Source organism: Thalassophryne amazonica, chromosome 10 (assembly GCF_902500255.1).
Source record: "Thalassophryne amazonica chromosome 10, fThaAma1.1, whole genome shotgun sequence".
Lineage (NCBI taxonomy): Eukaryota > Metazoa > Chordata > Actinopteri > Batrachoidiformes > Batrachoididae > Thalassophryne > Thalassophryne amazonica.
In genome coordinates, this window is record NC_047112.1 from 83615814 (window position 1) to 83641326 (window position 25513).

Here is a 25513-nt window from a genome sequence, read left to right on the forward strand (position 1 = left end):
CTGGAAGCTGGGCAGGTGCAGAGTGCTGTGAGATATATGTTCACTGAGTCAGGTTTCAGTAAAACACTGCTGCCGATTTGCCAAAGCATGTAAGCAAACTGCTGCTGACAGCGGTGACGTGGATTAATTTTAATGTTTACAAAAGTGTGATATCGTATGATGACGACTTATTTTTGAAATGGTATCTGTGTTCATTGCAATGCAGTCATGGGAAAAAAATTAAAAGAGTTTTGGTTGAAGGTTGAAGTTTTGGTTGAAGTGTATGAACGGTCAGTAGTTTCGTGCTCAGATGTCGTAATGTTCATTTCAGTCTGTCTGATCAGAGCGTCTCAATGATGCATTTCTCCTGTTGTGAATCTTTACTCATAATGCACTGCAGCATGTGTGTCCAAAACACTAAAAGCTTCAAAATTAGTGCATTACTTTAAAACTAAAACTATAGGTGATATTTTCACTTTATAAAATGCCAGACGTGGCATTAATTTAAATAACTTGTCCAGAATTAGTTTGGTTAAAATTTTAGCCATAAGTTAAAACTGTATGCCTGCAGATGACTTGGTTGATATGCCGGCAAGTCAGTATGGTGTAAAGAGAAATGTGTTTTTTGTAGGGTTGGAGCATTTTGATACAAATAAAAAAAAACAGGATTTGTCAAGAGGAAGTGTCGTCTTTATGTAACTGTGCTCTTTGATCTCACTCCAGCATTCAGTACCTTCATTTTACGGTGCACCTTCATTTGGCAGAGCACAAAAGAGAGAGCCAGAGAGAAAAGAAAAGCCTGGACAATGGAATCACTGTTCTCTGAACTAACCCTGGACTGTTTGGACGGCAGGGGTTTTCTGATATTTCTGTTTGTTTTTCTGTTGTTGGCTGAGGTTTTGAAGAACAGAGTTCCGAAAACATATCCTCCTGGTCCCTGGCCTCTTCCATTTCTTGGAGACCTGCTTCGCATAAAACCTCGAGAAATTCATCTGCAGTTCACAGAGGTGTGTAACAAAAGTCAGACGGCAAAAATACTATGAATGATTTAGTACTTTGTATGTCTTGACTGCTTCGTTGTTGTACGTTAATTTATTTCAGTTTCTGCAACATTTTAAACAGCACCAAAGATTCAGAGCAACTACTGATCGCATTTGGAAATGAAATAATTACTTACCCAAATATCTCATGTATGTAGTTTTTAATGTCTTTGAAACTTTGGTGTGGCTTCACTTATTAATATTATTATACAATGTAATATTTTTTCCTGTTCATTTTTTTTTCTTGCTTCATTTGCTTTGACGTAGTAAAAGTCTTTGTCTATAAAATGCCCAGAATCTAAGGTGTGACTGGAATGTTGACTGTCCAGACTTTGCTGTCCTTCACTGCACCAAAAAATAATACTTGACTGGTGCTGTGCCGCCCCCTACTGGACAACATAGAGACAGAATTTTCATTTTTTAAAAATAAGTAATATAAAATAAAATAAAATAAAAAAACATTCATCCATTAATTTTCTGCAGCCCGTTATTCTTATTAAGGGCCACAGCCATAAGTTGTTGTCGGTATTACTGGGCTTAATTATTACAAAACTGTCTTGTTGTTTATGTAAAAAAAAAAAGAGAGAGAGAGAGAGAGATTTTGCTGAAGCATGTTGAGTGTAACATACTATTTTTTATTTTATTTTATTTATTTACTGTAATTTCCAGACTATAAGCTGCTACTTTTTTCACATGCTTTGAACACTGGGCTTTTACAATGATGCGGCTAATTTATGGATTTTTACAGGCTTTTTCTTAAGTCAAATTCCTCAATTGATGCTGTCAATTGATTTCCTGAAAGCTGCGCTCCTCATGCATTGTAAATTCACACACACTGTCAATATAAGGTCTTACCCCTTCGTTTTAGTGAAGAAAAGTCCCTCTCCGCCACAGTTGTTCTGTCAGATCAGTTAGCAGAGCGGATCCTTCTCCCCCCACCCTTCAAAACTGGTTCTCTGTCAGCGCAACAAGTTGAAAAACCCACAGCGCCTCATTAACGTCTCATTTACCACAGACTCCATCTGATCCTGGCTGCGCGCAATGAAAGTTAGAAAAAGTTAAAATTACTCAGTTCTCCGTGTGGAGCAGAGACATCGTGTGCGCACTGGATGACGTGCATCAATATTTACATGTAACTCTTCAAGAAAAGAAGCATTTACAGTATGTATTTAATTAAAAGTTAAAAAATCTTTCTGTCTAACGTCTTTCTGTAGAAGTATCTCATGTTACAATGTGGAGACCCGCGGCTTATAGACAAGTGTGGCTTATTTATGTACAATTTCTTTTTTCTTTTTAAAATTGGTGGGTGCGGCTAATATTCAGGTGCACTCTATAGTCTGGAAATTACGGTAGTTATTTATTTTGCCAAGAAAGTACTCATTCTCTAGATTTCATCGTTTCTACAATTTACTAGTTTGCCTGCATGTGTATTGTTTCTTTGATGAATAAATATCCAGGATACGATCTACATTAAATATTAGTTTGTATCACTTTGACACTGGTACTGTTCATTTCTCCTCCATCAGTTTTGAAAGTAGAATTGCCATTTTTTTTCCCATGTAGTTAATCAACCCTTCCTTTGATTTGACCCGTCAAGTTGTCCAGCATGACATTGACACTAGAAGAGGTAGTTTTTATTTTGTGCCCAACTACAGTATATTAGGGCTTGCTGTAGTTCCATATCTGACCACATACCAGGGGTGCTGTGGAGTTCCTGTCATGGTCAGCCCCTTTTTGAGTGAACACTGCCATGTAGTGGGCTCAGAAAAACACCAGCTTTTTTCACAAGGTCTGTTTTGCCATCCCTACATGTTTTTATGCTGTAAAAATTTGTGATTTCTGATAAAGGTATTTCCTTTTTCACAGAATAATTTTTGCAACCACAGGTTGTTTTTCCACAAAAAACAACAGAATTTTCAGGGGTTTTTTTGTTTGTTTGTTTGTTTTTTGTTTTTGCAGTGTATAAACATCTCCCATTGTTTAATTCAACAATGTTGTGCATTATCGGGTATTAGCGATGTCCTGATCAGTTTATTTTAATCCTTGATCCCAATCAAAGTCATTTAATATTGAGTATCTGGCAATACTGAGTCCCGATCTGATACTAGTATTTTCCGAGCTATTGCATGAGCACAAAGTACACTGAAAGTCAGTCTAATGTACATGCTTGACAAATTAACAGCTCTGCTCTGGATAAAGAAAAACAAGTTCAATCCAACCTGCTCCTGAATGTACTATTTGTTTTGTTTTGTTTTTTTGTTTTTTTTTACAATTTTTATATGTAATACCTCTGTAATATTGGTCATGTGAATAAAACAAACAATACTGGAGATATAACATACAGAAAGGCATTGAGATGATGAGATGAGATTTATTGTCATTGTCATTACACAAGTGCAACAACAACGAAATTACGTTTACACTCCAATTACCTCAGACAAGATACAGCAATTAATCCACAATCATTACTTGTTTACCGTAATAATGCCACACATCAGAATTAAAGACAACACATATACATTTGACATTGTTTATGGGCACTAAACTTGAAGCAGTCTGTCATCTGAATTGAGGCAAAGTGGGTGAAGGCTGCAGCAGGAGGGGCCTGTGCCACCCAGATATTTTGCCATGTTTTGGGAGTGGATGAGTGTGTTCTGCGCATTATCAAAGTGTATATTCCAGCTTGTAATGAGATTGGGATAGACAAATAAGCTGCAACCTGGATGAGAATGAGACAGGAACACCAGAGGTATTCAGTATTCAGATTAATTTATTCCAGAGATGTCAGAAACCACATGAACAAAATATTTTAAATACACCCACATCTACATATCTTTATCACCAAATAGATTTAAATATAGCTGTATGTAAAGGTTTGTGCACCCCTGATCATTTTCATGATTTTCCTTTATAAATCATTGGTTGTCCTGGTCAGAAAGTTCAGTTAAATATATCATATAGCAGATGAGCACACTGATATTTGAGAAGTGAAATGAAGTTTCTATTTACAGAAAGTGTGCAATAATTATTTAAACAAAATTGGGCAGGTGCATAAATTTGGACACCCTTGCTATTTTATTGATTTGAATACATTTAGCACTACTTATTGGAACACTAAATTGGTTGGGTAAGCTCATTGACCCTTGACCTCCTTAAACGGGTGAATCCAATCATGAGAAATAGTGCAGCGGAAAAAAATGCTTCAAATGGTGATGCAAACACCAAATATGGCACACGTACTCTGATCATAAAGATTCCAAAAAGGTATAGTTTGGACTTTCTGTGAATGAATGTTATGGAGTTATGGAGTAAAAACAGCAAAAAAAAAAGTGAGAAAGGTCAGTTTCAGTTTGTACAGGGGTCAAAAGTTAAAGTTGCTCCAATTTTGGTAAAAAGTGGTGCAAATTACTGGTTGAGCTAATAGGATTAATAAATGGAATAGTTTTGACTGTGTTTAGTGCTTGGTTTGCAAAGTAAAGGTTAAACAATGTCGACATCCATTGGATTCTGTGACATGTTTGGTGATTAAAACGGCCGCCGTTTTTCCTCTTTTCTGCAAATATATGTACTTATGTCTCCATATACATTTCTACACACTTTACTTTTTTTTGTTCCCCCTTTTTAATATTATTATATTTAAGTAAATATTGGAGGAGTGGAGTACAATTACTTATACCTAACAGGTAACATTAAATTATCTAGCAGGCTGAAGCAACATTCATTGTAGCTTACAAAATAGTTGGTTCTTTTGTGTTCGGTAACACACATTAATTCATACTTTTGTCCACATTTATTTTTTATATATTTGTTAATACCATTACTGTAGGTTTAACTACACTATTATACTTTATACACTAATTACCGTTTTTGTTTATCGTGTTAGCTTGCTGGGTATGGTTGGCTTATTAACGGCTAATTTAGCTCTTCTACTATAACTAGCTTATTTTCGCTATTTACAATTTTATTTTACATGGTGTAGATTTTTAATGATTCATCAGTTTATGTGTTCCTTTAAAGATATCAACATATAGTACCTAAGTTCTTAGGTTTCCATTTGATAGCATAATGATTATACTTTTTATTTTCCTATAGTATGCTAACAGAGTTACTTTAGATAGATACCAGTACACTCACATACTCATAGCTTCTGTTTCTATAATAAAATACCAGATTTATAGCTTAGCCTACTAACTATATTTAATTTTACTACTAGCCTACATACTAAATTACCTATACTACAATCTTCTCCTGTGATGTCTAATTCTTCTTATGTCTTATTATTTACTAAATTATATATACCTTTTTCTTGAGCTGCTTGGGTGGGTAGGGAGAGTTCCCATGGGATATAAAAGCTTTTCAATCTACCATCCCCGCTTCTCAAGACCAGGCACCTAAGTGGCTCTACTCTACTCTTTCTACTCTCCTATTTTACGCTTCCTTTTTAGATATTTAGATATACCTTTATATATGAGCATAGTTCCACCTTAGAATTGGAATATATAAGATATACCTTACTGAATTTTCATATATCTTTTAATGTTGAATAATGCACTAATTCTGAAGTTTTGTAACAAACACAGACAGACGGCATTCTGGGTAAAATGTGCCTCCGCTAACACTGATGTGACATAACACATAATGATGTGTACATCATTCAGGCAGTCCTGTAGTATTTTTACAGCAGCCTGGGTATCACAGGAAATTACAGGAAGGTTAATCTGAATGTCGTCTGCAAAACAATGAAAGCAGACTTTGTGCTTTTTAAAAACAGACCCAAGAGGGATAATGTACAAAGCAAAGAGAAGTGGTGCTAAAATTTAGCCCTGGGGCACGCCATATTCAAGAGGAGACACAGAGGAAGAGTACTGTCTTACATTAACAGAAAAACTTCTGTTGGAAAGATAGGACCGAAACCAATTTAGCGCTGAACCCTTAATACCTATGTGCATCTCGAGGCGAGTCACAGGGACACTGTGGTCCACTGTGTCAAAGACTGCAGATAAATCTAAAAGCAGAAGAACCGCAGAGTTCCCAGCATCAACAGTTAAAAGAAGGTCATTAAAAACTTTCGAAAGGGCTGTTCCAGTGCTGTGTCTTAATTTAAAACCAGATTGAAACTTCTCCCCTATTTCATTAAGATCCAGATAGACAGCTTTCTCTAAAACTTTAGACACAAATGGCAATTTAGAGATCGTCTATAGTTGGACAACACACTGCGCGACCTTCACCCACTAGCCTCAATTCGGATAGCGGACTTCTTCAAATTTAGTGCACATAAACAATGTCAAATGTGTATGTGCTGTCTTTAATTCTGATGTGTGCCATTATTACAGTAAACAAGTAATAATTGTGAACTAATTGCTGTCTGACGTAACTGGAGTGTAAACATAATTTCTCCACTGTGAGATCAATAAAGTATATCTCATCTCATCTCATCTCAAAACACATATATTCTTCCTCATGCTACACAAAGGAAGCCTTTTCTGCATACACGCCACAAACAGAGTCGCCTGAGGTATGCTAAAGCACATTTGGACAAGCCAGCTTCATTTTGGAATAATGTGCTGTGGACTGATGAAACTAAAATGGAGTTATTTGGATATAGCAAGGGGCGGCATGCATGGCTGAAAAAGAACACAGCATTCCAAGAAAAACACGTGCTACCGACAGTAAAATTTGGAGGTGGTTCCATCACGTTATGTGGCTGTGTGGCCAGTGCAGGTACTGGGAATCTTGTTAAAGTTAAGGATCACATAGATTCTAGTCAATATCAGCAGATTCTTGAGAACAATGTTCATGAATCAGTGACAAAGTTGAAGTTGCGCCAGGGCTGGATCTTTCAACAAGACAACCACCCTAAACACCACTCAAAATCTACTAAGGCATTCATGCAGAGGAACAAGTACAATGTTCTAGAGTGGCCATCTCAGTCCCCAGACCTGAATATTATTGAAAATCTGTGGTGTGATTTTAAGCGGGCTGTCCGTGCTTGGAAATCAACAAACCTGACTGAACTGGAGATGTTTTGTAAAGAAAAATGGTCCAAAATACCTTCAACAATAATCCATCCATTGGAAGCTATAGGAAGCGTTTAGACGCAGTTATTTCTGCAAGAGGAGGATCTACTAAATATTGATGTATTTTTTTCTGTTGGAGTGCCCAAATTTATGGACCTGCCTAATTTTGTTTAAAGAATTATTGCACACTTTCTGTAAATCCTATAAACTTCATTTCACTTCTCAAATATCACTGTTTGTCTGCTATATAATATATTTAACTGAAACTGCTGATCCAAATCCATGATTTATAAAGGAAAATCATGGAAATCATCAGGGGTGCCCAAACTTTTGCATACAACTGTATATCTCTATATATACACTTACATACCTACATATAAATATATTTACATATACACATACTCATATACCTTCTCATATATGTACATACACATTTGTTTAAGCATTTACATATAAATATGGAAGTAAATTTGTGCCATCAGAGTTTGAATTTGAATTTTTAAGGTTGAATTTGTTTAGCATCAAAATATTCAGCCTCAAAAACTTCAACCTAAAAAAAATTCAACCTAAAAAAAAAACCCCATTAACCTCAAAAATTAAAACCTAAGAAAATCAACCTAAAAAAATTTAACCTAAAAAAAAAAATAGAAAAGCAGGGAGAAACAATTGATCCCTGCCCCAATCTTCCAACATTTATGGAAGTTAATCTGTGATGTTGGATGATTGAGAGGTTGAATTTTTTGAGGTTGAATTTTTTTTTAACGTTGAATTTTTATTAGGCTGAAATTTTTGAGACTGAATATTTTGATGCTAAACAAGTTCAGCCTTAGAAATTCAACTTCAAACACTGAGGGCACAGATTTACTTCCATATATAACCCATTTCAAGTGATTTTTCCTCCCCTTTTCTTTTGTCATTTTTTTCTTTTTGTGAATAGACATTTACACATAAGATAAATAAAGATAATCAATAGTAAATTAAATGAATATTTTCCCAATGTTTATACCTTATCTATATACCCATACTATGCACATATAAAATACAGTACCTACACATACATATGAATACACGTACCCCGGTCGGCCAAGGTCACCGTAACTTAACCCGAACAGGCCAGTTGATATGAAAAGCGAACATCACCCATATTGGCATTTTGTGATCTGTTTTTCATTGAGAAAAAAAATACACACACATCCTTTTGTTATCAATCTCCATCTGTGACTGTAAAAAAGCTGTTGTACTCTGCAGTTATGAAGGATTCCGATATGTCATTCTGCTCTTTCTGTTCAGTTTGCAAAGAAATATGGGAACATTTTCAGCATTCATATCTTTGGGGAAAGAGCTGTGGTAATTAGTGGGTACAAACTTGTGAGAGAAGCCTTGGTGGAGAAAGGAGATGACTATGTAGATCGCCCCAGCATCCCACTCTTTATGGACACAATTGGGAACAGAGGTAGTGTTGATTTTTTTTTTTTTTTTGTAAGACACACTTGTATCAGCTCTTTACAGTCTAATGTTGTTTCTTGTTCCTAAAAGGTATTTTGGTATCAAATGGCTACCTGTGGAAACGGCAAAGGAGATTTGCTCTACATACACTCAGGAACTTTGGATTGGGCAAGAAAGCTCTGGAGTTATCTATCCAACAGGAGTGCAACTATCTCACTGAGGCCTTTGCCCTCTTCCAAGGCACTGCATAAATTTAGACTTTGAACAAGCAGCTGCTTTTCAGCTCATATTTCTTAAAGGACATATCACACTTTTTTAACGTCCCAGTTAGCAAGACAACATAAAAGTACTCATGATTGTAAGTCTCACGCACACACATGTGCTAATAATTACTGATCGCTTATTGCTCTCACTCTGAGCATTAGCAGGTGCATTTTCGGAAAACGTCTCACTCGGTAGTTCTTGGCATTTTGCGTTGTGGGACATACATTTTAGAATGAGCAGAAACATCCCGATGATTGACAGGCAGAGGGAAATGAATCTGCTCCGACTGAAAACAAGACTTTTGAGCTTTCATTGGAAAGTGATGGCTCGGATTTACAGAGGATTTACAGACAGGAGATGACACACTTCACCCAGAAACTCTTAACTTTTTCAGAGTATCGGATGTCTGTTTGTGTGGATGCTGGTTTACTGAAGCTGTGGACATGAACGTCGGGACATCTCAATGATGCTATTTTTAACAGACTTCCTGACACGGAGATGGAGTTGTTACATTGGAAATGTCAGAAACATTATTTCCAGGAGTTAATGGACTTTATTGAACGTGCCACAATCATGAGAGAACTAAAGGCGGAACTGCAGCCAGTGATCATGCATGTGAGCGTATGTACATGGGGGCTTTGATCATGTGGAGTTTACATTTGGATAAATGTTCTACTGGGTGAGTCTGGCATGTTCAGGATTTTCCCCTTTTGTGTTTTGTGGCAAGCTGTTTTTTTTGTTTTTTTTACTTTGAGTGTGAATTTGGAGCTGGAATGTGTGTGTGCATTGTGCAGCTGATGAGATGGCAGCAGCTCCTGTCACTGTGATCATGAATGTCTCCATGATGTTTTTCCCTGGCAGCAGATGTATTTTTTTAGATTTTCTTGCACACAACACAACACAACAACAGATTTTTATTGACAGGCTGCGTTGATGGCTCATGGCCGCAGATGCACTAAACTGTTGCTTTGACTGTGGCTAAATCCAAATGAACAGTTTTCACTTAAAAATGGATCGTCATAACACAACATCACACTTATGTCAACTTTGGAATGAATCTGTGCCTCAGTTCTTAACGTTAGCAGCGACATTCCATTGAGGCGCACGCTAGGACACTTCTAATAGCTATGTCACCTGTCGGAAACACCCAAGTACTAACAAGTACTTTGTTTTTGGAAGCCTCTGAAGTTCTTTGCTACAGATGCCACATACTTTGAAATCGGTCACAGAAGTGCACAAAGTAATCACTAACAGCCTAAATCTATATTGTTATGATTTTGGTGTGACATGTCCTTTAATGGTTTACAAAACACTGCCACAGAACATTCATTAATTTGTATTGGCTGGGTATGTTTTAAAACTTATCCTATTTACATTATTTCTTTGTTCTGTAGGCCAGCCTTTCACACCTAAGGAACTGATGCACAACGCTGTGTCGAACATCATTTGCTGTTTGGTGTTTGGAAAACGCTTTGAGTACAGCAACAAACAACACAAATCTATGCTAACTAACCTCAGTGAAATACTTTACCTAGAAGGAACTTTATGGGCGCTGGTAAGACTCTACAACATTGCTGTTGTTTGTATTTCAGCTGCTTCCAGTTGTTCAGGGATGCCCCAGTGGATCAAGTGATCACAGTGAATTGATTGATTGATCAATCGATTGATCAAATGATTGATTGATCTCTATTTGAATATCTGATGCTGGTTGCAGAGACATCTTCCAATATTTACAGTGAGACATTGTCCTTATATTCACTACTGTGAATATCTGATGCACAGGCATCACAATTTGATTTTTCACAGTTAATAACGTTATTTAGAATGAGCATAAGTGCATATAGCATGTTGATGACACTGTTTTATATCTGTGAGACAACAGTATGACTTTAACACAGATGTGTCTAAAAGAAATCAAGCCCGTATTAATATTTTCAGTTAAACTTACTGTTTGAAAAGTCCAAATGCTTTCCAATGTGGACAGAAAGCTAATGCATTTCAGCCTTATTCTGTATTATATTTGTAGCCATTCAGTTAGACAACCTTCTAACTGTCATGATGCTGTGTAGAATTAAAACACGATGCCCTGGCTGATGAAATGGCTACCTGGAAAACACCAGAAGATTTTCACTCTGACACGACAGCTGCTGGATGATATACGGCTCAAGATCAATGAGCACAAAGAAAATTATGATCCTTCATCTCCAAGAGATTATATCGACTGTTTCCTAAAAGAAATGGGAGAGGTAAGAGTTAGCTACACTAAGCAACTTTAATTGCACCCCTTCAAATTAACAGTTTGGGGTGGGGGAGGGAAGTATATAGAAATCACCTGGGGTCTCATGCACAAAGTGTGCATATGCACAAAAATGTGGCGTACGTCCGTCTCAACGCCAACATTCAGATGTATCAAAAGTGGAATGACTGTGGAAATGTGTGGTGCCTCACACAAAAATTCTGGCTGGCGTATGCATGATTCTACAGCTATTGTTCCACTGCCGACACGTAGAAGTGATGCAGGTAACCATTAATAGTGTGAAAACATGAAGTCATTAGAGTCATGTGAACACCACTTATGAACAATTAACACGCCCAGGTATTTGCAATTATATGAGTGAATATAAAAGCATGCGCAGAGTGATGCGTAAAATGGCACTAACAATGGCTGCATTAGAGGACCTTGCAAATGGTGCAATCTGATGTGAGCATGTATTCATGGAATGCAAGGATTTTCTTGCAAATCCTTGCATGGCATGTCACATGGCATGTTGTACACATGTCGGACAAGTAGTGCCACGGCCGAGGGGCTTTTTGAAATCATCGGCCACATTGAACCCTGGACGAATGGCACGATCAAGGCAGCCTTCACACCAGCCGCTGAGTGATGGTGAATGGTGTGTGAGTGCCCATTCGACCCACTCTCGGCGAGAGTTGGCCAGAGTCCAGGTGCCACCCACAAACATCCAACACCACTTGCAGGGGAGTTAGAAAATGTGGGGCCATTCACACTGCCAGCATGAAAGTAGAGAGCAGGCAACCACTTTCAAGCTGGCTGTGCGAATGGCCTCACATTTTCTAAGTGCCCCGTGAGTGTGCCGTTTCCCTCACACAAATGGCATGTGAGTATGTAGTGTGTCTCCCCCTCCCCCCGAGCAACACATATGGTGTGCGAGTGTCCCCCCCCCACAAGGCACACAAATGAAATCGCATTCGAGTGTGCGGTGCCCCCCCAGCAATTTCAATGGTGTGTCATGTGTCGCCCCCCCCCCAAACCACAATCCAACATTGCTGAGGTGCGGTTGAGGTGGAAAATGCTCTCATGGTGGCCGGAGTGCAGTGCCTTTGCTGTTCAGTCCAGTGTGCACATCTGGACGGCCTGTTATACCCATGATGGATGTCATGTAACACATGCATTGCCGTTCCCTCCCATTATACAATGTATATGGGACATTATGATCATTACAGCTGAAGTACCAGGCGTGCATGCAGGTGCACGCAGGTGCATGCCTACGAGTCGATGCATGTGACAGGCTCAGCGCACATAGCTCTGACCAGCATGTCAGAACTGTGGACCACCCATCATGACATATTCAGCATATCTCTCTGCTAACACTACAGAGTTAAAACATGCGCCGTCCCATATGACTCACGCAGATCTCATATAAACCCCATATGGTGTGGCCGTCCGCAGCCAGCATGGCAATCGAGCAGACAGCATGGCAATCGAGCAGACAGCCATATGACACGCGATCGCAACGTGGGCCTTTGAGTGAGAGCCAGCTGTGAGTCAAGGCGGCGTGTCACTCAGATCATGTCAGCACAGGAGCACAGACGCTGTCAGATGATAACACGAACGGTAAAATAAAAAAGTACATACAATGAGGACAACAGTGTGAGCTCATTCATGTGTGATGGCTTTGCTTTGCGCGCCAGACACTGGGGCGTGTCCATCTCAGACTCACTCTCTCAGCTGGTATCATACCTGTCACGTGCTCCACTGTGTTCATGCATGTGCTTACAAGTGTGCACATAACCGCTGCCACGGGATTGTTCATGCCTCTCTGACCGTGTGTCCCTCCCGATAGCGGCTGGAAATTTTCGCGGTTCGCCAATTTGTTGTTTTGTTTGTTTTTTTGCCCTTTTTCAGATGGTTTCTGCCTGTTTCTGCCGAACTACATGTTACGTGTGAAGGGGCCCAAAAGAATGTCTCACCTTAGTGTACAGTTTTTAATGTTTGGTTTTAAGGTACTTCATGACATATTTTATATTAACTACGTTTGAGTATTTGTTTAGAATTTGAATAATCTTGCTAACAAACAAACAAACAAACAAACAAACAGGCTTTGGGGATGACAGTATCCTTGGCAGAGTGCTGACAACTGTTTTTTTGTGTTATCACCAGGAAGAAGATGAAGAATCTGGTTTTGATCTCAAAAATTTGTGTGTTAGTACCTTGGACCTGTTTGCTGCTGGAACAGAGACTACTGCCACTTCTATACTCTGGGGACTGCTGTACATGATGTACTACCCTCACATACAAGGTGTACATATATATATATATATATATATATATATATATATATATATATATATATATATATATATATATATATATATATATATATATATATATATATATATAAACTATACCTGTGGATTGTTTGTATGTGGTTGTTGAGACTTTTCAGATTTGGTAACAAAAGCTGTCTTCAGTCAAACTTGTCTTTCATGTTCTTCTGTGTGCAGAGAAGGTCCAGGCTGAGATAGATAATTGGTTCATGCAGACCACCGTCTGTGAGTGACAGAGAAAATATGCCGTACACCAATGCAGTTATCCATGAGATCCAGAGAAAAGGCAACATTCTGCCCCTTAGCGTGGGTCACATGACAGTCAAGGACACCGCACTGGACAAATACATAATTCCAAAGGTACATGTTCCTAATGTGAGAAAAATGCTTAATATGGGTATTTTCATTTTGGGGTGTTGGCTCATGTATCAATCCAAATTTTGAAAAATTGCTTTTAAACATAACAGAATGTCAGTTCGTGAGGGCTTTTGCTCCATCTACTGGCTGTAGAACAGCACACCAGGGTGTGCTTGTGGGTGGTAAGCCCACTCCTGTATGAGCTTGTCTGGACAGTGGAGTGTCCAGCTGTCCGCTGAACAGCTGATTTCAGAGAGAGGCGGATTTAGTCCTATCTCACATATATGGATCTGAACATATGATATATTCCTCAAAATACATACTGTGTCACCAGCTGATATACAGCCAGTAAATTATGGCATTTATAATGATGTTGTGGCTGTAGCTGTTGCAGAACTCCGCAGGACCATTATGGCTGGATGTGACATGGCCCACTTCCACTTCACCCCCAATCGCAATCAGATTGTTTCGAATGCTGTTGGGGTGCCATCTCAAATATTTTGATGCAGTCAGACTGCAGTTCACCGGCGTTCAACGTTTTTCCACCTCGAATGCACCTCAAAAGTAAACATGTGCACTACATTCGGGCTGGCCACACGACTTTGCCCGACTGTTTAGACTGCTCTTACAATGCTGTCCAACGTCTTCAAGAGCACCTTTACACTTCCCGAATGTGGGTCGAATTGCCATTCAGATGGCATCGGGCTCACTGGTGGTTGGCTCTCACTGCGGTATTGTATCACTTCCTGTTCCGGAGCACAGCGGTGTTTTTCTGTATCTGTTAGCTGTTTAATCTGCGCAGTTAGATTGATCTAGTTATCTAGATTACGATTTGTTTCCCAGTGTAATCTTTACGTGCCTTAACTAAAGCACTCCTTCTGCTGAATCACCTCTAAATTATTTACACATTATTCACTTTGCGTGTTTTTAGGAATCCGCTAGCTTAGCGTAGCTACTAGCTCTTAGCCGATTTAGCATGGTGGCTTCTCCTGTCTCTCCCGCACTTTTCTGCTCTGGGTGTGAAATGTTTAGTTATTCCTCGGCCTCCTTTAGCAGTAACGGTACTTGTAATAAGTGTAGCTTATTCGTAGCTTTGGAGGCCAGGCTGGGCGAATTGGAGACTCGGCTCCGCACCGTGGAAAATTCTACAGCTAGCCAGGCCCCTGTAGTCGGTGCGGACCAAGGTAGCTTAGCCGCCGTTAGTTACCCCCTGGCAGATCCCGAGCAGCCGGGAAAGCAGGCTGACTGGGTGACTGTGAGGAGGAAGCGTAGCCCTAAACAGAAGCCCCGTGTACACCGCCAACCCGTTCACATCTCTAACCGTTTTTCCCCACTCGACGACACACCTGCCGAGGATCAAACTCTGGTTACTGGTGACTCTGTTTTGCGAAATGTGAAGTTAGCGACACCAGCAACCATAGTCAATTGTCTTCCGGGGGCCAGAGCAGGCGACATTGAAGTAAATTTGAAACTGCTGGCTAAGGCTAAGCATAAATTTGGTAAGATTGTAATTCACGTCGGCAGTAATGACACCCGGTTACGCCAATCGGAGGTCACTAAAATTAACATTAAATCGGTGTGTAACTTTGCAAAAACAATGTCGGACTCTGTAGTTTTCTCTGGGCCCCTCCCCAATCAGACCGGGAGTGACATGTTTAGCCGCATGTTCTCCTTGAATTGCTGGCTGTCTGAGTGGTGTCCAGAAAATGAGGTGGGCTTCATAGATAATTGGCAAAGCTTCTGGGGAAAACCTGGTCTTGTTAGGAGAGACGGCATCCATCCCACTTTGGATGGAGCAGCTATCATTTCTAGAAATCTGGCCAATTTTCTTAAATCCTCCAAACCGTGACTATCCAGGGTTGGGACCAGGAAGCAGAGTTGTAGTCTTACACACCTCTCTGCAGCTTCTCTCCCCCTGCCATCCCCTCATTACCCCATCCCCGTAGAGACGGTGCCTGCTCCCAGACTACCAATAACCAGCAAAAATCTATTTAAGCATAAAAATTCAAAAAGAAAAAATAATATAGCACCTTCAACTGCACCACAGACTAAAACAGTTAAATGTGGTCTATTAAACATTAGGTCTCTCTTTTCTAAGTCCCTGTTGGTAAATGATATAATAATTGATCAACATATTGATTTATTCTGCCTTACAGAAACCTGGTTACAGCAGGATGAATATGTTAGTTTAAATGAGTCAACACCCCCGAGTCACAATAACTGTCAGAATGCTCGTAGCACGGGCCGGGGCGGAGGATTAGCAGCAATCTTCCATTCCAGCTTATTAATTAATCAAAAACCCAGACAGAGCTTTAATTCATTTGAAAGCTTGACTCTTAGTCTTGTCCATCCAAATTGGAAGTCCCAAAAACCAGTTTTATTGTTATTATCTATCGTCCACCTGGTCGTTACTGTGAGTTTCTCTGTGAATTTTCAGACCTTTTGTCTGACTTAGTGCTTAGCTCAGATAAGATAATTATAGTGGGCGATTTTAACATCCACACAGATGCTGAGAATGACAGCCTCAACACTGCATTTAATCTATTATTAGACTCTATTGGCTTTGCTCAAAAAGTAAATGAGTCCACCCACCACTTTAATCATATCTTAGATCTTGTTCTGACTTATGGTATGGAAATAGAAGACTTAACAGTATTCCCTGAAAACTCCCTTCTGTCTGATCATTTCTTAATAACATTTACATTTACTCTGATGGACTACCCAGCAGTGGGGAATAAGTTTCATTACACTAGAAGTCTTTCAGAAAGCGCTGTAACTAGGTTTAAGGATATGATTCCTTCTTTATGTTCTCTAATGCCATATACCAACACAGTGCAGAGTAGCTACCTAAACTCTGTAAGTGAGATAGAGTATCTCGTCAATAGTTTTACATCCTCATTGAAGACAACTTTGGATGCTGTAGCTCCTCTAAAAAAGAGAGCTTTAAATCAGAAGTGCCTGACTCCGTGGTATAACTCACAAACTCGTAGCTTAAAGCAGATAACCCGTAAGTTGGAGAGGAAATGGCGTCTCACTAATTTAGAAGATCTTCACTTAGCCTGGAAAAAGAGTCTGTTGCTCTATAAAAAAGCCCTCCGTAAAGCTAGGACATCTTTCTACTCATCACTAATTGAAGAAAATAAGAACAACCCCAGGTTTCTTTTCAGCACTGTAGCCAGGCTGACAAAGAGTCAGAGCTCTATTGAGCTGAGTATTCCATTAACTTTAACTAGTAATGACTTCATGACTTTCTTTGCTAACAAAATTTTAACTATTAGAGAAAAAATTACTCATAACCATCCCAAAGACTTACCGTTATCTTTGGCTGCTTTCAGTGATGCCGGTATTTGGTTAGACTCTTTCTCTCCGATTGTTCTGTCTGAGTTATTTTCATTAGTTACTTCATCCAAACCATCAACATGTTTATTAGACCCCATTCCTACCAGGCTGCTCAAGGAAGCCCTACCATTATTTAATGCTTCGATCTTAAATATGATCAATCTATCTTTGTTAGTTGGCTATGTACCACAGGCTTTTAAGGTGGCAGTAATTAAACCATTACTTAAAAAGCCATCACTTGACCCAGCTATCTTAGCTAATTATAGGCCAATCTCCAACCTTCCTTTTCTCTCAAAAATTCTTGAAAGGGTAGTTGTAAAACAGCTAACTGATCATCTGCAGAGGAATGGTCTATTTGAAGAGTTTCAGTCAGGTTTTTAGAATTCATCATAGTACAGAAACAGCATTAGTGAAGGTTACAAATGATCTTCTTATGGCCTCGGACAGTGGACTCATCTCTGTGCTTGTTCTGTTAGACCTCAGTGCTGCTTTTGATACTGTTGACCATAAAATTTTATTATAGAGATTAGAGCATGCCATAGGTATTAAAGGCACTGCGCTGCGGTGGTTTGAATCATATTTGTCTAATAGATTACAATTTGTTCATGTAAATGGGGAATCTTCTTCACAGACTAAAGTTAATTATGGAGTTCCACAAGGTTCTGTGCTAGGACCAATTTTATTCACTTTATACATGCTTCCCTTAGGCAGTATTATTAGACGGTATTGCTTAAATTTTCATTGTTACGCAGATGATACCCAGCTTTATCTATCCATGAAGCCAGAGGACACACACCAATTAGCTAAACTGCAGGATTGTCTTACAGACATAAAGACATGGATGACCTCAAATTTCCTGCTTTTAAACTCAGATAAAACTGAAGTTATTGTACTTGGCCCCACAAATCTTAGAAACATGGTGTCTAACCAGATCCTTACTCTGGATGGCATTACCCTGACCTCTAGTAATACTGTGAGAAATCTTGGAGTCATTTTTGATCAGGATATGTCATTCAAAGCGCATATTAAACAAATATGTAGGACTGCTTTTTTGCATTTACGCAATATCTCTAAAATCAGAAAGGTCTTGTCTCAGAGTGATGCTGAAAAACTAATTCATGCATTTATTTCCTCTAGGCTGGACTATTGTAATTCATTATTATCAGGTTGTCCTAAAAGTTCCCTAAAAAGCCTTCAGTTAATTCAAAATGCTGCAGCTAGAGTACTGACGGGGACTAGAAGGAGAGAGCATATCTCACCCATATTGGCCTCTCTTCATTGGCTTCCTGTTAATTCTAGAATAGAATTTAAAATTCTTCTTCTTACTTATAAGGTTTTGAATAATCAGGTCCCATCTTATGTTAGGGACCTCGTAGTACCATATCACCCCAATAGAGCGCTTCGCTCCCAGACTGCAGGCTTACTTGTAGTTCCTAGGGTTTGTAAGAGTAGAATGGGAGGCAGAGCCTTCAGCTTTCAGGCTCCTCTCCTGTGGAACCAGCTCCCAATTCAGATCAGGGAGACAGACACCCTCTCTACTTTTAAGATTAGGCTTAAAACTTTCCTTTATGCTAAAGCTTATAGTTAGGGCTGGATCAGGTGACCCTGAACCATCCCTTAGTTATGCTGCTATAGACGTAGACTGCTGGGGGGTTCCCATGATGCACTGTTTCTTTCTCTTTTTGCTCTGTATGCACCACTCTGCATTTAATCATTAGTGATCGATCTCTGCTCCCCTCCACAGCATGTCTTTTTCCTGGTTCTCTCCCTCAGCCCCAACCAGTCCCAGCAGAAGACTGCCCCTCCCTGAGCCTGGTTCTGCTGGAGGTTTCTTCCTGTTTAAAGGGAGTTTTTCCTTCCCACTGTAGCCAAGTGCTTGCTCACAGGGGGTCGTTTTGACCGTTGGGGTTTTACATAATTATTGTATGGCCTTGCCTTACAATATAAAGCGCCTTGGGGCAACTGTTTGTTGTGATTTGGCGCTATATAAAAAAATTGATTGATTGATTGACTGGTGTGATTGGGGTGTTATTCTTATTGCATTCTGACAGCGTTTTGCTATTCATACTGTGTGCAACCTATATTTGAACTGTGTTCAGGAGCTATTATTGTGCATGGCATGTGCAGTGATCATTTGAGGTGGGGAAACAATCTGAGTATTCGAATGGCTTTCTGACACATTTCTTATTCCCTCCCAGATGTGGCACAAAATGTGTTTTTTCCCATCTGGCCTGATTCGGCTTCATTCGTACTCATTCTTGCTAAGTGTGACGGGGCTCTAAATCACTGCAGATTTGAAACATTTCGGAACAGATCCCAAGGTTAGTGACAGATTAATAATTTCCAATGCAATAATCCCAAGAGTGGGCCACAGGTCCTTAAACAGTTTTGTTGGTATAGGGTCAAACAGACAGGTTGTGCTTTTAGCAGAAGTTGCAAGTTTCATAAGCACGCCCAGTGAAATAATATCAAATTTGTTAGATGTAGGTAATGTATCAGTGATGGCACTCACCTCAACAGGGTGTAGTGGCCGGACTAAGGCATACTTGGATATATTTATTTGAATGTCACCTATTTTCTTCTTGAAATAATCTAAGAATTCTTGGGCTGTTAATGGAGAGCAACTTACAGGTGATGGTCCATGAATAAGTGTTGCTGCTGCCTCAAACAGGAGCTTTGAATTATGAGTGTAGGCCCGCATTGCACCTCCTAGTGCATGGTTATAGTCTAGAATGGCATGACTCCACACGAGATGGAATATTTCTACTTTTGAACCACGCCATTTTTGTTTTAGACCTCAATACCAGGGGTATTCAAATCATTCCGGAAAGTGCCGAGAGGGTGCAGGGTTTTTTTTGCAACCACCCACTCCACCAGGTGATTTCACAGATTAACTGATTCCATCTACTCAAAGTGATGTTAATCAGTGAAATCACCTGGTGGAGTGGGTGGTTGCAAAGAAAACCTGCACCCTCTCGTCCCTTTCCGTTCCAGAATTAGATCATTTATCAACAGTGATTTTGAGGACAGTAACCTCATGTTAATGAGACCCAAACCAAGGACCTCAGTGGGATTGACATTTGGACTATTTGGATTTGGGGGTGCTTCCCCCAAACTTACCTGTAGAACTCTATGTTCGCAGAGAAGATGGTGGTGCCTTCCCCAGTAGGGTGCAGGCCGTCTGGCATCACCAAGCTAGTATGACCCCAGAAAGAGGGCCAGTTATCAATAAAACTAAAGCCTTGCTGTCTACAAAATTGCGCCAGCCACTTATTCAATTATTTCACACTGCTAAATGCCTCATCATTACCCTAAGAGGGGAGAAGACCAGAGATTATTAATTGATGCAGACAAATCTTTCTGGTGAGGTCACAAGTCCTCTCTATGTCTATTTTTGCGACCTTTGAATGTCTCATCATTGGTGCCGACATGAATAACTATGTGACTGTATCTAGTGTCATGTTCCTTTGGTGGACTATTCTTGTGCAACATCAGCACAATAGAGGCAATCTTGGGTGGTACATTTGTCAGCTGGCATCTGTAATCTAACTTTGCAGGTGATAGAATCCTGGATCATGAATGCGAAGCGTTTGAGGGTAGAAGTCATCCATGGGCTTGGAGGGCTATCAACAGGCATGCCCAAGGCTGAAAAACGGTTTAGCCAGTGGAGCTAAGCTAGTGCTAATGGATGCGCTAGCTGACCCGACACTAAGCTTGTGTGGTGTGCCCATTTTGTCTAATTCCACTGAACTCAGAAACTGCTCTAACTTATGGGTATGGCTCTCTAAGAGGGCCACCCTTTCTGTCAGCATCATGCAAGATCAATGTAAAGTGTAGTACAGTGAGGAAAATAAGTATTTGACCCCCTGTCAGTTTTGCAGGTGTTCCCACCTACAAAGAATGCAGAGGTCTGTAATTTTTATCGTAGGTACACTTCAACTGTGAGAGACAGAATCTTAAAAAAAAGTCCAGAATATCACATTGTATGATTTTTAAATAATTAATTTGCATTTTAATGCATAAAATAAGTATTTGACCCCTAGAAAAACAGAGCTTAATAATTGGTACAGAAACATTTGTCTGCCATTACAGAGGTCACATGTTTCCTGTAGTTCTTGACCAAGTTTTCACAAACTGCAACAGGGATTTTGGTCCACTCCTCCATACAGATCTTCTCCAAATCTTTCAGGTTTGGAGTTTCAGCTCCATCCAAATATTTTCTATTGAGTTCAGGTCTGGAGACTGGCCAGGCCACTCCAGGACCTTGACATGCTTCTTACGGAGCCCCTCCTTAGTTGCCCTAGTTGTGTGTTTGGGGTCATTGTCATACTGGAAGACCCAGCCATGATCCATCTTCAATGCTCTTACTGAGGGAAGGAGGTTGTTTGCCAAAATCTCGCAATACATGACCCCATCCATCCTCCCTTTAATACGGTGCAGTCATCCTGTTCCCTTTGCAGAAGAGCACCCCCAGAGTATGATGTTTCCACCCCCATGCTTCACGGTTGGGATGGTTTTCAATTTCAATTTTCAATATATTTTCATTTATATAGCGCCAAATCACAACAGAGTTACCTCAATGCGCTTCACACAGGTAAGGTCTAACCTTACCAACCCCCAAAGCAACAGTGGGTTAGGGTTAGAGATTACCAGCAGTTATTGGCATGTATAAATGAGGATCATCTGCATAGCAGTGAAAGGTAATCCAAAAACGCAGCAATATGTGCCCAAGGGGTGCTATATAAAGGGAGAAAAGCAGGGGGCCTAAGACAGACCCCTGTGGAACCCCAAATTTCATGTCAATAAGGTTACAGGTAGTGTTACTGTACAAAAGACAGTGAGAACGACTGGTCAAGTATGACATCAGCCATGCAAGGGCACTCCCAGTAATCCCAAAATGATTTTCCAGCCTATCAAGTAGAATATGATGATCCAATGTATCAAATGCAGCACTGAGATCTAACAGCAACAGAACCATAGTAGTGTCTGAATCCATTGTAAGCAGAAGATCATTCACCACTTTAGTGAGAGCCGTCTCTGTGGAATGATATTTTCTAAAAGCAGACTGCAGTGGCTCAAAGAGATTATTCTCAGTCAGATAGTCTACGACCTGCCGTGACACTACTTTTTCCAGAATTTTAGAGAAAAATGATAGATTTGATATCGGCCGATAGTTTGTCAATACACTAGGGTCAAGATTAGGTTTCTTAAGTAATGGTTTAATCACTGCAGATTTGAAACATTTAGGAACAGATCCAGAAGTTAAAGAAAGATTAATAATTTCCAGCATAGTCAGCCCAGGAGTGGGCCACAGGTCCTTAAACAGTTTTGTTGGTATAGGATCAAATAAACAGGTTGTGCTTTTTGTTGACATTACGAGTTTTGTCAGCATGCCTAGTGAGATACTGTCAAATTCTGTAAATCTTGGTAATACCTCAGTAGTGGTGCCCACATCAATAGCAGGGTGCAGTGGCTGGATTAAGGCATGCCGGGATATGTTTAACCTCATGTCTTCTATTTTCTTCCCAAAGTAATCCAGGAAAACTTGTGCTGTAAAAGGAGAGCGAACTACAGGTGGTTGTCCATGCAAAAGTGTTACCACCGTGTCGAACAAGAACTTTGAGTTATGCTTGTTTTTGTTGATCAAATCAGAGTAGTAAGTCCGCTTTGTAGCCAATAATGCATGCTTATAGTCTAAGATAGCATCACGCCACGCAAGGTGAAATACTTCTAATTTTGAACAACGCCATTTCCATTCTAGACCTCTTGCTTTATGCTTGAGGTCACGCAGATAATCATTGAACCAAGGTGACTGTGATTTGGGGGAGTGCGATTTTAACACAGGTGGTGCAATCATGTCAAGTGTAGTTTTGAGCACTGAGTTTAAACTATCCACAAGTCTATCTACTGACTGGGTATTTGTCAAATGTGAAGCTAAGACATCAGGCAGTCTAGCTTCGAGTTCAGTCTTAGTTGAGGAGTTGATGCATCGCCGTAAAGATATATAAGGTTGTTGTTCCACTAAACACGGCAGCGAAACTGTAAACTTAATAAGTGAGTGATCAGACACCACTGATGTAAGAGGCATGATGTCAATATTCGTGACAGCAATACCACGTGTGAGAACCAGATCCAGGGTATTTCCACTAATGTGCGTCGAAACCCAAATGCATTGTCGAAATCCTAATGCATCCACAATTTCCATAAATGATTTGCAGAGGGGATCAGAAGGCTTATTTATATGAATGTTAAAGTCACCAATGATTAGAATGTTATCTACACTAGTTGACAAGTTAGAGATGAATGCACCAAATTCATCTAAGAATTCAGAATATGGGCCAGGAGGCTGACAGTCATCTTGTGTTTCTTCCACTTTCTAATAAATAATCATAACAGTTGTTGTCTTCTACCAAGCTGCTTGCCTGTTGTCCTGTAGTCCATCCCAGCCTTGTGCAGGTCTACAGTTTTGTCCCTGGTGTCCTCAGACAGCTCTTTGGTCTTGGCTATGGTGGACAGGTTGGAGTGTGATTGATTGAGTGTGTGAACAGGTGTCTTTTACACAGGTAACACATTCAAACAGGTGCAATTAATACAGGTAAAGAGTGCAGAATAAGAGGGCTTCTTAAAGAAAAATTAACAGGTTTGTGAGAGCCAGAATTCTTGCTGGTTGGTAGAGGGTCAAATACTTATTTTATACAATAAAATGCAAATGAATTATTTAAAAATCATACAATGTGATTTTCTGGATTTTTTTTTTTTATTTTTTTTTAGATTCTGTCTCTCACAGTTGAAGTGTACCTATGATAAAAATTACAAACCTCTCCATTCTTTGTAGGTGGGACAACCTGCAAAACTGACAGGGGGTCAAATACTTCTTTTCCCCACTGTATAATTTAAGTTGTGCATCAGAGAGTCCAAACATGGAGCAAACACTAACAACTCCTAGGATTCACACAGGAGTGATCTAAAATTCATAGCTGTTGCACTTATAAACTAACAAGTGTTAGTCAGGTAGCAGAAATATAAAATGATTACAACCTTGTATTAATTAGAAGAGTGTCATACAATCTGGTAACCGAGGAGGCAGTCTGTTCGGGAAAATGTTGCCAGCCGGGAGAATAATACCAGAAGCAAAATTAAAACTAAATGCCAAAATGTGACTCATGAGATACTTAAGTGGCTTTCACACTGGGCATGTTGGGCAATTTTTTGCGGCATCTGCTTGTGTTGGATGCGGCAACAATGCTTCTGGATGGGGGAGGAGATTTCAACGTCACTCTCTGGCTTTTTGAGGGTCCGATTTGACAACCTTAACAATTGCCATCATGGATTTGTGACGGGAAAAAGGGAAATACTCAGTCTGCAAGTCATAACCACAATATTAAGAGAAAAAAGCAAAAGAATGTGTGACGGGCATCTCCCTGCTGGGAGGAGCTTTTTTTCAACAACTGTTCAGAGTGAGGCCGCGTGGAGCTGAAGTAGCCGGGTGGAGCTGAAGGGGCTGGCCCAACACCCGCTGCTATGCTTCTAAATGAAACAAAAGCCCTTAAAGCGCAACTATATTATTATTTGAAAAAGCTGTTTCCTTTTATATTTTAACATTAAATGAATGAATTATTAAACATGTCCATGAAGTCAAAGTTCAGTCAATAACACACTTGCACAGGTAGAAGAAGACCTGCCCTATTGTGCATAATTAAGCATTCATAATCACTGAGAAAACCTAACTAACAGACACACCGCAGTCATTGTTGCATTATCTCCTGTTGTGTTTATAATAAATATTTGTATTTGTTTACAGTGTATTTTTCTGGTTGAAATGCAGATATGAATGAATGAATCTACCAGACTTAAATGTACACATTACTTTTCATGCTATTTTATTTGTCTAAAAAATGTACAAGGTTCATTATTACCTCAGCCAAGGAGGTTATGTTTTCGGTCGTGTCCGTTTGTTTGCTTGTTGGTTGGATTGTTAGCAGGATTACTCAAAAAATCCTCAACGGATTTCAATGAAATTTTTACCAGGGGTGTATCTTGGCCTAATGTAGAAGTCATTAAATTTTGGTAATGATCCAGAACACGATCTGGATCCAGTAATTTATTTAAGGATTCTTTATCATTGCAGGATAGGGCCAGTTTCAACATTTTGCATCTAACTTCATGAAGACGAGTCACAAAGGCTGAACAAAAATCAAGTTAAGACACAACAATAATTTAGCATTTGGTTCTCCTCATTGAATGAAGTTGTTATTAGAAAATAAAAAGCTTGTGTAGTTCATGCAGTTTCTCTTTATAAATACATTTGCTGAAGATCTAAGAGTTTAATCCTCTGGGGCCGACTCTGTCGTATACGACAGCTGAGACTAAGCTTTACTAAATTATGAATAGGTTTTTAATGATATGAGATAGAAACTTGATTTTTTTTTGCTGAAAAGTTAACTCCGCGGACTTTCGAGCCACCATCCACCATCTTTGTACTCCTCATAGAAGCTGTGTGAT

At 39.7% G+C, this 25513-nt stretch overlaps 1 protein-coding gene across 1 annotated transcript in view; it reads left to right on the top strand.

Moving 5' to 3' along the window:
- The first annotated feature begins 721 nt into the window (after positions 1-721).
- LOC117519071 (cytochrome P450 2J6-like) overlaps positions 722-25513 on the top strand; it is a 38176-nt gene continuing 13384 nt past the window's right edge. Inside the window, 8 exon segments of the mRNA XM_034180375.1 lie at positions 722-986; positions 8327-8489; positions 8573-8722; positions 10141-10301; positions 10816-10992; positions 13149-13287; positions 13493-13511; positions 13513-13675. Of these exon segments, the coding sequence (XP_034036266.1) occupies positions 786-986; positions 8327-8489; positions 8573-8722; positions 10141-10301; positions 10816-10992; positions 13149-13287; positions 13493-13511; positions 13513-13675 (1173 nt within the window). The 5' untranslated portion in view covers positions 722-785.